The sequence below is a fragment of the Capra hircus genome, chromosome 1 (genome assembly GCF_001704415.2).
Source record: "Capra hircus breed San Clemente chromosome 1, ASM170441v1, whole genome shotgun sequence".
NCBI classification, from domain to species: Eukaryota; Metazoa; Chordata; class Mammalia; order Artiodactyla; family Bovidae; genus Capra; species Capra hircus.
The window spans coordinates 126,143,562-126,157,704 of NC_030808.1; the positions used below are offsets into that span (position 1 = coordinate 126,143,562).

Genomic DNA, 14,143 nt, shown 5'->3' on the forward strand with positions numbered 1-14,143 from the left:
GTCGGACACGACTGAGCGACTTCACTTCACTTCTTCAATCTCTTCTACTTCTATTAGGACCTTACCATTTCTGTCCTGTATCTTCCCCGTCCTTGCATATAATGTTCCCTTGGTATCTCCAGTTTTCTTGAATAGATCTCATCCTTCCCATTCTGTTGTTTTCCTCTATTTCTATGCATTGTTCATGTACTTATTTCTACTTGGTGTTCTCTGGAACTCTGCATTCAGTTGGGTATATCTTTCCCATTCTCTCTTGCCTTTTGCTTTTCTTCTTTCCTCAGTTATTTGTAAAGCCTCCTCAACCAACCAGTTTGCCTTTTTACATTTCTTTTTCTTTGGGATGCCTTTTCAGTCACTGCCTCCTGTACAGTGTTATAAACCTCTGTCCATAGTTCTTCAGGCACTCTATCAGATGTAATCCCTTGAATCTATTTGTTACCTCCACTGCATAATCATAAGGGATTTGATTTAGGTCGTACCTGAATGGCCCAGTGGTTTTCCCTACTTTCTTCAATTTAAGCCTGAATTTTGCAGTCAGGAGCTCATGATCTGAGTCACAGTCAGCTCCAGGTTTTGTTTTTGCTTACTGTGTTTAGAGCGTCTCTGTCTTTGGCTGCAAAGAACATAATCAATCTGATCTCGATATTGACCGTCTTGTCTAGTGCCAGGTACTATCCTAAACATTTAAAAAATAACTCATTTATAATTTAAAAATATAAACATATATAAATATATATACATAATGTGAAAATGTTAAGTTGTTGTAATGCTCACAACAGTTTTTTAAGATAAATAGAATTATTATTATTTTAAAATAGAGGAAGTTAAGGAATAGAGAGATTTAAGTGATTTGCTCCAGGTGACATGCATAGGTAATGAGTGGCAAAGCCAGAATATAAGTAACAGGCAATCTGGCTCCGGAGCCCATCCTTAACCATGAGATGAGGCTGTTTTTCTGTCAGTGAGATAAAAGTTTCATAAAATTCTTCGTACCCTTATTATATGTACTATACTTAGATATTTTCTGTACTATTATTTTTACTTTTAAAAAAAATGAAATACTAAGAATCTTTCCTAGAGACTGCCCAAGGAAAGATCCAGGTTTTCTAGGCCTCCCTGTCCATCACCAACTCCCGGAGTTCACTCAGACTCACGTCTATCGAGTCAGTCATGCCATCCAGCCATCTCATCCTCTGTCGTCCCCTTCTCCTCCTACCCCTAACCCCTCCCAGCATCAGTCTGTTCCAATGAGTCAACTCTTCACATGAGGTGGCCAAAGTACTGGAGTTTCAGCTTTAGCATCATTCCTTCCAAAGAAATCCCAGGGCTGATCTTCTTCAGAATGGACTGGTTAGATCTCCTTGCAGTCCAAGGGACTCTCAAGAGTCTTCTCCAACACCACAGTTCAGAAGCATCAAATCTTCGGCACTCAGCTTTCTTCACAGTCCAACTCTCACATCCATACATGACCCCAGGAAAAACCATAGCTTTGATCTCCCCAAACCAGGTATCAATCTCTTGTGCCCTTCATTGGCAGGCGGACTCCCAGCCACTGTACCACCAGGGAAGTCCCCAGGGTGCTTTTTTTGCTGTGTGTGTGTGTGATTATTTTACCTTAAATGATAGTTTTTTGGAGAAAATGACATTAAAGGGAATATTGTTCAGTGGATATAACACTTTTAAAAATATGTTCTAGCTGCTATAACCAGATTTGAAGATCTTCCTGATTTCTTCCTGTGATTCGCTCAGGCATCCTCCCAAATAAGATTTCCATCTTTTGTCTTCTATCACACTCTGAATATTTAAGAAAGTGGTAGTGCCACTGTTTAGAAAGCTTCATTAAACCCTCAAACTTGATACTAAAGATATAGTACATTGACTGAATAAGTATGCACAGCAGGTTTAAGTATTCTGATAGTTGGTTTAGGAAAACTATAAGGCAAATTTTTAATGTGGTGTGATAGAATTTTTTTTAATAATATTTTAGAGTTTTTTCTGATTGCAGTTTTTGGCTTATTCATTGATTAAATAAATCATGTGAGACAGAATGTGATATTAGTAGATATCATGTTTTAAACACAATGGCCTATCTTCAGGAAATAATGTTATAATGAAAATATTCTTTTCTATTTTCAGTGACTTTCTGGCTGATCAAGCTGCATGTTATGTTCAGGCAATACAGTGGATTTTGCACTATTACTATCATGGAGTTCAGTCCTGGAGCTGGTGAGGGAATAAAAACAAAAATGAAGTTTTGTAGTTTATAATGGCTCATTCTACTATAAGCTCATTTGATAATCTCTTCTTTTTACTTTTATTTATGATATTAATAGTATTTTTAAAAAAATACATATAGCCAAGTTTAAGTGAAAAAGAATCTTTTTTAGTATTGTAATATTTTAAAAAGATCCTTTTATAACAAAGATACTTCCAGCTATAGTAGATGGCCCATAATAAAAAGCTCTCTGTTAATCTAAGGATTTAAAACTTTCTGTCATAATGAATGAAGTGTCACAAAGTCTTGACAGTTACTGGGTCTGAGTGATGGTTAAGTGGGATTGTTTATTATATTCTTCTCTACATCTTTATGTGTTTGAAAATTTTTTTCTGTTAGTAATGAAAAATGGATTATATGCATGTTAGACTGGGAAGGGTAATGAAGAAAGGAGAAAAGAATTTACTTCTCCTGGAATATAATAATTCTCTATTTATCTCATGTTTTTTATTCCAGCAAGTTCCATCTACATTTCCAAACTATCCACTGAAATAGAAAACAAGTAAAAAAATGATACAGGGAAAAATAGACACTTTTAAGTGATGAGATAGCTTGTTTTGTTTTGTTTTCAGAGCATCTTCTAGGCTCTGTGTTAAAGCACCAACAGCAAAACATACCAGTGCACAATAATGTGGCATTAATTATTAATAGAATTTCACTTACTAATAGCCTTTAAAAAAATATCTGCAATAACTAACAAGATTCTCAGGGCATCTATGAAGAGCACTGTAGTGACAAAAAAAGTCCTCGATTTGCCATTTTTTAAGAAGGTGAGTGTAAGTTATACCTATTATATTACCAGGCACTGAGGCCAAGCACTAGTAAAGCATGTGCTCATATAGTCCTCAAAGCTGTTTAAAGTAAATATTGTTTTCTGCTTTTGACAGATGAGGCTCAGAGAGGTTAAATAGCCTTTCCAGTATCACACACCAATATCCAAGTACATGCCTATCTGATTTCCGAAGTCTTTACGTTTTCTATTGTTCCACATGCCATTCTGCCTCCTAAATTTTCCCATTCTTTTGAAGTATGCCATAATTGTGGAATATAAAAATATTCTGTTGGCTTTTATTTTGGTATTTTTAGTCAGACATTAAGAACATTGAAATTTTTTAAATTTTTTAAAAATTATGTTTGAAATTTCTAAAAATATTTCTTCATGTTAGATATGGGAAGATTTTAAAAACAAATAGTGTGCATGATTGACAAATGGTTTAATCCTTATCACAAACACAATATATATGTATACACAGCTAATTCAAAAATGATGATTCTTAGAGCTGACTAGTAACAACCATATGAGCTCAGACTTCCCTATGTTTTCATGAGAGAAGCTCAGGCCCACATGAAGTAACTGAATGTCTTCTGACTGGCTTATTAGTTCATTCTGAGAATCTTCTTTGGAAGATTCACACTCAATACTTCTGAAACTGGAGTCATTGTATTATTTATATAAATAATAAATTATATTTTAAATGTGTTATTAATATATATACCCTTCAATTACATACATCTAAATTTTTGAAATATAAACCACTTTAAAAATTAAGGAAATAAAATACTTGTTGTCATCAAGTAATCTACATTTTCCAACATTGCTGATTTCTTATATTCATGTGGCATAATTGTGAGTGATTTTTTTTCTTTAGAATTATTGCTATGTGTGGACACGACTGAACATACACACGGAGGCACAGCTGTTAAAATAGAATATTGAAAAGTATATACTAACTATTGATCTGTTTCATAAAATTTGTCAATTGTTTAAAGTTCAGTGTTGTCTTACAGGTTTTATCCGTACCATTATGCACCTTTCCTGTCTGATATCCGCAACATCAGTACACTCAAAATCCATTTTGAACTGGGAAAACCTTTTAAGCCATTTGAACAGCTTCTTGCTGTACTTCCAGCAGCTAGCAAAAATTTACTTCCTGCATGCTACCAGGTGGGTTTTAGAATTAAATGTATTTGTGTTATTTTTAATATTTAGGAGTTCCTCCTCCAAACCTAGAAACATCGTACCAAATTTCTTTAATAGCTAAATATATTTATTTTCAGTTTCAAATATAGTATTTCTTAAGCAAGTCCCTTGAAAAGTAATTTCTTGATTTAAAGTTAACTTGTTTTAAAAATGCAGACACATTTCATAAACCATTCAAAGCATAGCTTCTTTGTTTTCAGTATCTTTAAGCACATCTCCTGTTTGTCTCTGCACTGATGAAAGTAAATTGAGCTTGGCAAAATCTAAAGCCATCTGCTCTGTCCAGATATTAGATTTTGTTTCTGTTCTCTTTTACCCTCTACCTAATAGAATATGGATGATTCTAATAAGTTGTTTATCTCAACAAAATTGCTGCTTCCATTTATATTTGGATTTTAAGAATTTCATTTATCAAATTATGGAATAAAAAACTTCTCTCTGATTAACGTACTTCATATAACAGGAGAAAGCTGTTTCAGGGGTGATTGGGTCACCAAAATTACACTAAGCCTGCTAAACTGATTTTGAGGGCAAACTTCAGTTTAGTTCTTCTAGAGCATCAGTCTGTTCTTCTAATTCTGTGGCCTATGCCAGGAATATAGACACACATAAATATATACATATCACATACCTTCGCTGCTTGAACAGTATCCAGCTTCCTTCTAAATCTTTCTGAAACTTAACCTGTCCTTCATGCTGGCCCATGGCCTTCCTTCCTTTAGTTTCTTTGATGCTTTTTTCCCTATCTTCAATACATTAAGAATTGATACTCAACCATTCTGGACTGATAGAGCCATGCAAGTTTCTATAGCCACATGTGTTTTGATTCTTCTGTACCCATGACATACTGATTATTTTATTTTGAATATTACCCTGAGAAATATGCTTTTATTTCTTTAAAATTTTTTATGTCATGATCTTCTGTATTCATTTCCTAGAGGATATCTTTAGGTTTCTTTATCTACTTCTGTTATAAAATCTCTAATTAAAAACATGTCTTATTGGGCTTTCTATCTTTGCTATTGGTGGTAAAGAGATTCTTGTATTTTAGGATTTCTTTTTCTTTTTAAATTATCTTAGATGACAGTTATATAACTTAATAAAATCAGTTGATTATGACATGAAAATAAATTGTCTAAGGTTAAAAATGGAGTGTGTGAAATGAACTGAAATCTAAATGGAAAAACAGAATTTAGATGAGCCTTGTAGAGTGAAAAGACTATAGAAGATGATAAAATTCAGAGTAAGGATAGTTTGGCTATATAACTAGCTTAGTGGAATGAGAAAGTGATGAGTGGCAGTGAAATAAGTCTCATTTGAAAATCAAAATATAATAAGTATACTGCAACATATCTAAGATGTGAAAACTTACTTTTGCTTTGCTTAGAAATTTTCAATTGTAATAGGTAAACAAATATTATTAATATATTAAGAAAAAGCTACATTGGTATTAGTTCTTACATTTCTATTACACTATTTTATGTTTTCACAGCATTTGATGACCAGTGACGATTCACCAATTATAGAATATTATCCACCTGATTTTAAAACTGACCTGAATGGGAAACAACAGGAATGGGAAGCTGTGGTACTAATACCTTTTATTGATGAGGTCAGTGCATGAAATGGTTATATATACACTTGTATTTTAATTAGAGATTACTTCACATAAATGAATGAGCAGTGGATTTTAATCACCATTTGTGTTAATGAATTTTAACTACTCTCATCTTCGTTCTGTGCATCAAAACTTCTGTGTATGCTAATTATAAGGAAGCTGGCATTGCTTTACTAATGTTAGACCAAGTAGGCTTCAGAACAGAGTATTACCAAAGATCAAAGACTTAAATAACATTATAAACCTACTTAACCTCATTAATATTTGTAGGACAGTACACCCAGCAACTAAGGAATACACATTTTTAAGTGAAAGACTGTTCACCAAGATTATTTGGTAAGGCATAAAAATGTCTTAGTAAATTAAAAAGGGTGAAATCATAATGTGAATATTCTCTGACCACATAGGATTAAGTTAAAAATCAGCAACGGATCTCCTAAAATTTATAAAAATTTTGAAATCAAATAACCCACTTCTAAATAATCTATATATTAAAGAAATTTAAAGGAATATTTGAAATTTTTTATCTGAATGATAATGAGAACACATATCATAATCTGTGTGATAAAATTAAAGCAGGCCTAAAAGGGAAACTTAAGGTTCTAGGTACTTATACTAAACAAGAAAATATTTTGAAGTAAATTAAACTTCCTACCGTAAGAAGCTAGAAAAACAAGAGCAATTTAAATCTAAACTAAGCAGAATGAAGAAAACAAAAAGACAGGAGCAGAAATCCATGGAAAATGAACAAACAATAGAGAAAAATCAATGAAACCAAAAGTTGATCCTCTTGAAAGATTAATAAAATTGATAAATCCTAGGAAGACAGATCAGAAAAGGCTTTAAAAAACTAGAGCACCAGGGGAGAACACATGAATTTAGAATGAAAGAAGAGGTGTCCTATAAATCCTATAGTTATTTTAAAAATCGATAAGGCATATTGTAAGCAATTTTATGCCAACAAATTTAACAACTTAAATGAAATGAACACAGTTCCTTAAACACGATTCAGCAAAACTGACAGAAAAAAAAAAAAAACATAAAAATCTGAGTAATCCTATATCTTTTAAAGACATTTAGTTCATAATTTAAAATCGTCTCGGAGAAAAATTCTAGGCTCAGATGTCTTGACTTGTGAATTCTAGTAAGCATTCATGAAAGAAATAATACAAATTTTATACAAACTTTGAGAACATAGGAGAGGAATAATCACTTCCCAATATATTAGGCCAGCATAATAGCCAATGGTGCTATAAGAAAAGAAAATTACTTGGTAATATCCCTCCTAAAGTAGATGCAAAACTTTTAATACAGTCAAGCCAGATGGGATCCAATAATATAGAAAGATAATACTCATAACCAAATGAGATTCACTTTAGAAATATAGTGTTGGTTTTCAATGTGATTTACCACGTTTGAGTATTCAACACCCAATTTTAATAGAAATGCTCAACTACTAGAAATAAGAGGGAACTTCCTCAACCAAATAAGTGAAATCACTCAGTCGTGTCCAACTCTTTGCGACCCCATGGACTGTGGCCTACCAGGCTGCTCCATCCATGAGATTTTCCAGGCAAGAGTACTGGAGTGGGTTGCCATTTCCTTTCCCAGGGAATCTTCGCGACCCAGGGATCAAACCCTGGTCTCCCCCATTGTAGGCAAACGCTTTTACTCTCTGAGCCACCAGGGACATCAAAACCAAATAAAGTGCATGTTTAAAAAACCCATGGAGAGAGGAACCTAATAGGCTACAGTCCATAGGGTCACAAAGAGTCTGACACAACCGAAGTGATTTGGCACACACATATGCACTGCTAACAATATAAAATTTTTAATGTTTTCTTCGTAAAATCAAGCTTAAGACAACGATGTTTATTCTAATCAATTCTCTCTAATACTGTATTAGGAGTCCACTGTATTAAGTCAAGGGAAAGAAATAAAGGCATTAGAAAGGAAGAAGAAAAATTGTTTTTATATGCACATAACATTACTACAAAAATAGAAAATTCTAAGGAATCTTCAAAAAGATACGATTAACAATAAGTAAATTTAGCAAGGTCACAAAATATAAAATCTATACAAAATTCAATTGTTTTTATATATACTAGCATCAAAAAATTGGAAAATATAAATTTTTTAAATAAAAAGACTTTTACTTTCAGTAGCATTAAGAAATATAAAATACACATTTATAAATTTAACAGGATGCACACTGAAAACTACAAATAGTGTTGAGATATGGAGACCTAAATAAACGGAAGAATATACCATGTTCAAGGAATAGAAGATTTGATATTGTTAAGAAATAACCTCTTCCCATATTGATCTTTGGGCTCAACATAATCTCAGCAAAAATGCAGCAAATTTTTGTATAGAAATCAAAAATCCAGTTTTAAAGTTTGGATGAAATTGCAAAGTATCTAGAATAGCTAAAACAATCTGTAGGAAGAACAATACTGAAAGATTTTCATTATCTGATTTCATGACTTATCATGAGGCTAAAGTAATCAAGGCAGTATGTTTCCTACATCATAATAGGCATAGATCAGTGAAACAGAATAGAGGCCAACAGCCTAGATCTATACTTGTCCAGTTAACAAATTTTCAATTAAGACATCAGAGCTATTCAATAGGTAAAGAAAAAGCTTTTTAACAACTGGTACTGAAACAGCTGGCTATAAATGTGGGTAAAAACCTTTACATTATTGTCCAGAGCAAGTTATTTGTGATAACTCCAAACTGGAAAAAAATTCAGATATCTTTCAATGAGTGAATGGATTAAAAAAAACCTGCAGTACATTCATATAATGGCATACTGCTGCTGCTGCTAAGTCACTTCAGTCGTGTCCGACTCTGTGAGGCATACTACTCAGCAATAAAAAGAACTACTTATATAAACAAAGGATGGGGAAAAGTTCATTTGACTGAAAAAGTCAATCTTTGAAGGTTTTATATGGTTCCATTTATGTAATATATTTGAAATGATAAAATTATTATAATATAAAACAGGTCTTTGGGGGATAGAATGTGACTATGAAGGGATAATGCGAAGGAGTTTCTTTACAATGATGTGACAGTCCTGTATTCCAGTTTTAGGGGTGGTTACATAAAGTTTTCGGACTCTTTTGTTGACCATGATGGCTACTCCATTTCTTCTAAGGGATTCCTGCCCACAGTAGTAGATATAATGGTCATTTGAGTTAAATTCACCCATTCCAGTCCATTTTAGTTCCCTGATTGCTAGAATGTCGACGTTCACTCTTGTCATCTCCTGTTTGACCACTTACAATTTGCTTTGATTCATGGACCTGACATTCCAGGTTCCTATGCAATATTTCTCTCTACAGCATCAGACCTTGCTTCTATCACCAGTCATATCCACAACTGGGTTTTGTTTTTGCTTTGGCTCCATCCCTTCATTCTTTCTGAAGTTATTTCTCCACTGATCTCCAGTAGCATATTGGGCACCTACCAACCTGGGGAGTTCCTCTTTCAGTATCCTATCATTTTGCCTTTTCATGCTGTTCATGGGGTTCTCAAGGCAAGAATACTGAAGTGTTTTGCCATTCCCTTCTCCAGTGAACCACATTTTTTCAGAACTCTCCACTGTGAGCTGCCTGTCTTGGGTGGCCCCACATGGCATGGCTTACTTTCATTGAGCTAGACAAGGCTGTGGTCCGTGTGATTACATTGACTAGTTTTTGTGATTATGGTTGGTGTGTCTGCCCTCTGATGCCTCTTGCAACATCTACTGTCTTATTTGGGTTTCTCTTACCTTGGACGGGGGGTATCTCTTCATGGCTACTCCAGCAAAGCACAGAAGCTGTTCCTTACCTTGGACGAAGGGAATCTCCTCAAAGCCACCCCTCCTGACCTTGAACATGGAGTAGCTCTTCTAGGCTCTCCTGTGCCCGCACAACCATCACTACTTGGGCGTGGGGTAGCTCCTCCCGGCCACCGCCCCTGACCTCAGGAGTGGAGTAGCTCCTATCGGTTGCTGCCCCTGACATCGGATGTGGGGTAGCTCCTCCCAGCCTCAGCCCCTGACCTCAGGCATGGGGTAGCTCCTCTTGGCCGCTCCTGTGCCGTTGAACCCTGGCATTCTCGGCCGCCGCCCCTGACCTTGGACATGTAGTAGCTCCTCTCGGCTGCCACCCCTGACCTCGAATGCAGTCTCAAAAACGACGGAATGATCTCTGTTCGTTTCCAAGGCAAACCATTCAGTATCAGAGTAATTCAAGTCTATGCCCCAACCAGTAATGCTGAAGAAGCTTAAGTGGAACGGTTCAATGAAGACCTACAAGACCTTTTAGAACTAACACCCAAAAAAGATGTCCTTTTCATTATAGGGGACTGGAATACAAAAGGAGGAAGTCATGAAACACCTGAGGTAACAGACAAATTTGGCATTGGAATGCTGAATGAAGCAGGGCAAAGGCTAATAGAGTTTTGCCAAGAAAATGTGCTGGTCATAGCAAACACCCTTTTTCAACAACACAAGAGACAACTCTACACATGGACATCACCAAATGGTCAACACCGAAATCAGATTGATTATATTCTTTGCAGCCAAAGATGAGAAGCTCTGTATAGTCAGCAAAAACAAGACCGGGAGCTGACTGTGGCTAAGATCATGAACTCCTTATTGCCAAATTCAGACTTCAATTGAAGAAAGTAGGGAAAACCACTAGACCATTCAGGTATGACCTAAATCAAAGTCCTTATGATTATACAGTGGAAGTGAGAAATAGATTGAAGGGACTAGATCTGAGAGACAGAGAGACTGATGAACTATGGACTGAGATTCATGACATTGTACAGGAGACAGGGATCAAGACCATCCCCATGGAAAAGAAATGCAGAAAAGCAAAATGGCATTCTGGGGAGGCCTTACAAATAGCTGTGAAAAGAAGAGAAGCGAAAAGCAAAGGAGAAAAGGAAAGATATAAGCATCTGAAATGCAGAATTCCAAAGAATAGCAAGGAGAGATAAGAAAGCCTTCCTCAGTGATCAATGCAAAGAAATAGAGGAAAACAACAGAAAGAAAAAGACTAGAGATCTCTTCAAGAAAAATAGAGATACCAAGGGAACATTTCATGCAAAGATGGGCTCGATAAAGGACAGAAATGGTCTGGACCTAACAGAAGAAGAAGATATTAAGAAGAGGTGGCAAGAATACACAGAAGAACTATACAGAAAAGATCTTTAGGACCAAGATAATCACGATGGTGTGATCACTCACCTCGAGCCAGACATCCTGGAATGTGAAGACAAGTGGGCCTTAGAAAGCATCACTATCAACAAAACTAGTGGAGTTGATGGAATTCCAGTTTAGCTAGTTCAAATCCTGGAACGTGATGCTGTGAAAGTGTTGCACTCAATATGCCAGCAAATTTGGAAAACTGGGCAGTGGCCACAGGACTGGAAAAGGTCAGCTTTCATTCTAATCCCAAGGAAAGGCAATGCCAAAGAATGCTCAAACTACCACACAATTACACTCATTTCACACACTAGAAAAGTTATGCTTAAAATTCTCCAAGCCAGGCTTCAGCAATACGTGAACCGTGAACTTCTAGATGTTCAAGCTGGTTTTAGTAAAGGCAGAGGAACCAGAGATCAAATTGCCAACATCCCCTGGATTGTGGAAAAAGCAACATCTATTTCTGCTTTATTGACTATGCCAAAGCCTTTGACTGTGTGGATCACAATAAACTGTGGAAAATTCTGAAAGAGATGGGAATACCACACCACTTGACCTGCCTCTGAGAAATCTATATGCAGGTCAGGAAGCAACAGTTAGAACTGGACATGGAACAACAGACTGGTTCCAAATAGGAAAAGGACTATCTCAAGGCTGTATATTGTCACCCTGCTTATTTAACTTCTATGCAGAGGACATCATGAGAAACTCTGGGCTGGAAGAAGCACAAGCTGGAATCAAGATTGCCGGGAGAAATATCAATAACCTCAGATATGCAGATGACACCACCCTTATGGCAGAAAGTGAAGAGGAACTAAAAAGCCTCTTGATGAAAGTGAAAGAGGAGAGTGAAAAAGTTGGCTTAAAGCTCAGCAAAAAAGAAGAAGATCATGGCATCTAGTCCCATCATTTCATGGGAAATAGATGGGGAAACAGTGGAAACAGTGTCAGACTTTATTTTTCTGGGCTTCAGAATAACTGCAGATGGTGATTGCAGCCATGAAATTAAAAGACGCTTACTCCTTTGAAGGAAAATTATGACCAACCTAGATAGCATATTGAAAAGCAGAGACATTACTTTGCCAACAAAGGTCCATCTAGTCAAGGCTGTGGTTTTTCCAGTGGTCATGTATGGATGTCAAAGTTGGACTGTGAAGAAAGCTGAGTGCCAAAGAATTGATGCTTTTGAGCTGTGGTGTTGGAGAAGACTCTTGAGAGTCCCTTGGACTGCAAGGAGATGCAACCAGTCCAATCTAAAGGAGATCAGTCCTGGGTGTTCATTGGAAGGACTGATGCTAAAGCTGAAACTCCAATACTTTGGCCACCTCATGCGAAGAGTTCAGTTCAGTTCAGTTCAGTTCAGTCGCTTAGTCGTGTCTGACTCTTTGTGACCCCATGACTTGCAGCACGCCAGGCCTCCCTGTCCATCACCAACTCCCGGAGTTTACTCAGACTCACGGCGATCGAGTCAGTAATGCCATCCAGCCATCTCATCCTCTGTCGTCTCCTTCTCCTCCTGCCCCCAATCCCTCCCAGCATCAGAGTCTTTTCCAATGAGTCAACTCTTCGCATGAGGTGGCCAAAGTACTGGAGTTTCAGCTTTAGCATCATTCTTTCCAAAGAAATCCCAGGGCTGATCTCCTTCAGAATGGACTGGTTGGATATCCTTGCAGTCCAAGCAACTCTCAAGAGTCTTCTCCAACACCACAGCTCAAAAGCATCGATTCTTTGGTGCTCAGCCTTCTTCACAGTCCAACTCTCGAATCCATAGATGACCACAGGAAAAACCATAGCCTTGACTAGACGGACCTTAGTCAGCAAAGTAATGTCTCTGCTTTTCAATATGCTATCTAGGTTGGTCATAACTTTCCTTCCAAGGAGTAAGCGTCTTTTAATTTCATGGCTGCAGTCACCATCTGCAGTGATTTGGGAGCCCCCCAAAATAAAGTCTGACACTGTTTCCACTGTTTCCCCATCTATTTCCCATGAAGTGATGGGACCAGATGCCATGATCTTTGTTTTCTGAATGTTGAGCTTTAAGCCAACTTTTTCACTCTCCTCTTTCACTTTCATCAAGAGGCTTTTTAGTTCCTCTTCACTTTCTGCCATAAGGGTGGTGTCATCTGCATATCTGGGGTTATTGATATTTCTCCCGGCAATCTTGATTCCAGCTTCTGTTGTGAAGATTTGACTCATTGGAAAAGACCCTGATGCTGCGAGGGATGGGGGCAGGAAGAGAAGGGGTCGACAGAGGATGAGATGGCTGGATGGCATCACCGACTCGATGGACATGAGTTTGGGTGAACTCCGGGAGTTGGTGATGGACAGGGAGGCCTGGTGGGCTGCGATTCATGGGGTTGCAAAGAGTCGGACACGACTGAGCGACTGAACTGAATTGACATGAGGTTTACCTGGTAGCTCAGATGGTAAAGAATCTGCCTGCGTTGCAGGAAACCTGGGTTTGATCCCTGAGTTGAAAAGATTCCCTGGAGGAGGGCATGGCAACCCACTCCATTATTCTTGCCTGAAGAATACCCTGTGGACAAGGAGCCTAGCAGCCTACAGTCCATAGGGGTTGCAAAGAGTCAGACACCACTCAGCGACTGAGCACACACACATGAGTCTGCATGTATGATAAGAATTTCATACTGCTGTATATACACAGTATTTACATATAAAACTAGTGAAATCTGAAGCTTCCCTGGTGACTCAGACAGTAAAGAATCCACCTGCAAATCAGGTGTCCTGGGTTCGAACCCTAGGTTGGGAAGATCCCCTGGTGAAGGGCATGGCAACCCACTCCAATATTCTTGACTGGAGAATCCCCAGGGACAGAGGAATTTGGCAGTCTATAGTCCGTAGGGTCCGTCAGAGTCAGACACAACTGAACGACTAAGCACATTGAAATCTGAATAAGTCTGTAGTCATGGTGTACCAGTGTCAGTTTCCTAGTTTTGATAATTACTGTGGCTCTATGTAACATGTTATCATTGGGTTAAAAGTACATGGGAACACACCATACTTATTTTGCAGTCTTACAACTCTTCATGTTTTTGCTATTGTACACAA

The 14,143-nt window shown here is 37.2% G+C and overlaps 1 protein-coding gene across 5 annotated transcripts in view; it reads left to right on the plus strand.

The window, feature by feature from the left end:
• XRN1 (5'-3' exoribonuclease 1) overlaps window positions 1-14,143 on the plus strand; it is a 116,323-nt gene that overhangs the window by 31,919 nt on the left and 70,261 nt on the right. For all 5 annotated transcript variants that reach the window (XM_013965964.2, XM_018049601.1, XM_018049608.1 and 2 more), the window contains exons 13-15: window positions 2,137-2,226; window positions 4,064-4,220; window positions 5,749-5,868. In XM_013965964.2, the coding sequence (XP_013821418.2) occupies window positions 2,137-2,226; window positions 4,064-4,220; window positions 5,749-5,868 (367 nt within the window). The remainder of the gene's footprint in view (window positions 1-2,136; window positions 2,227-4,063; window positions 4,221-5,748; window positions 5,869-14,143) is intronic.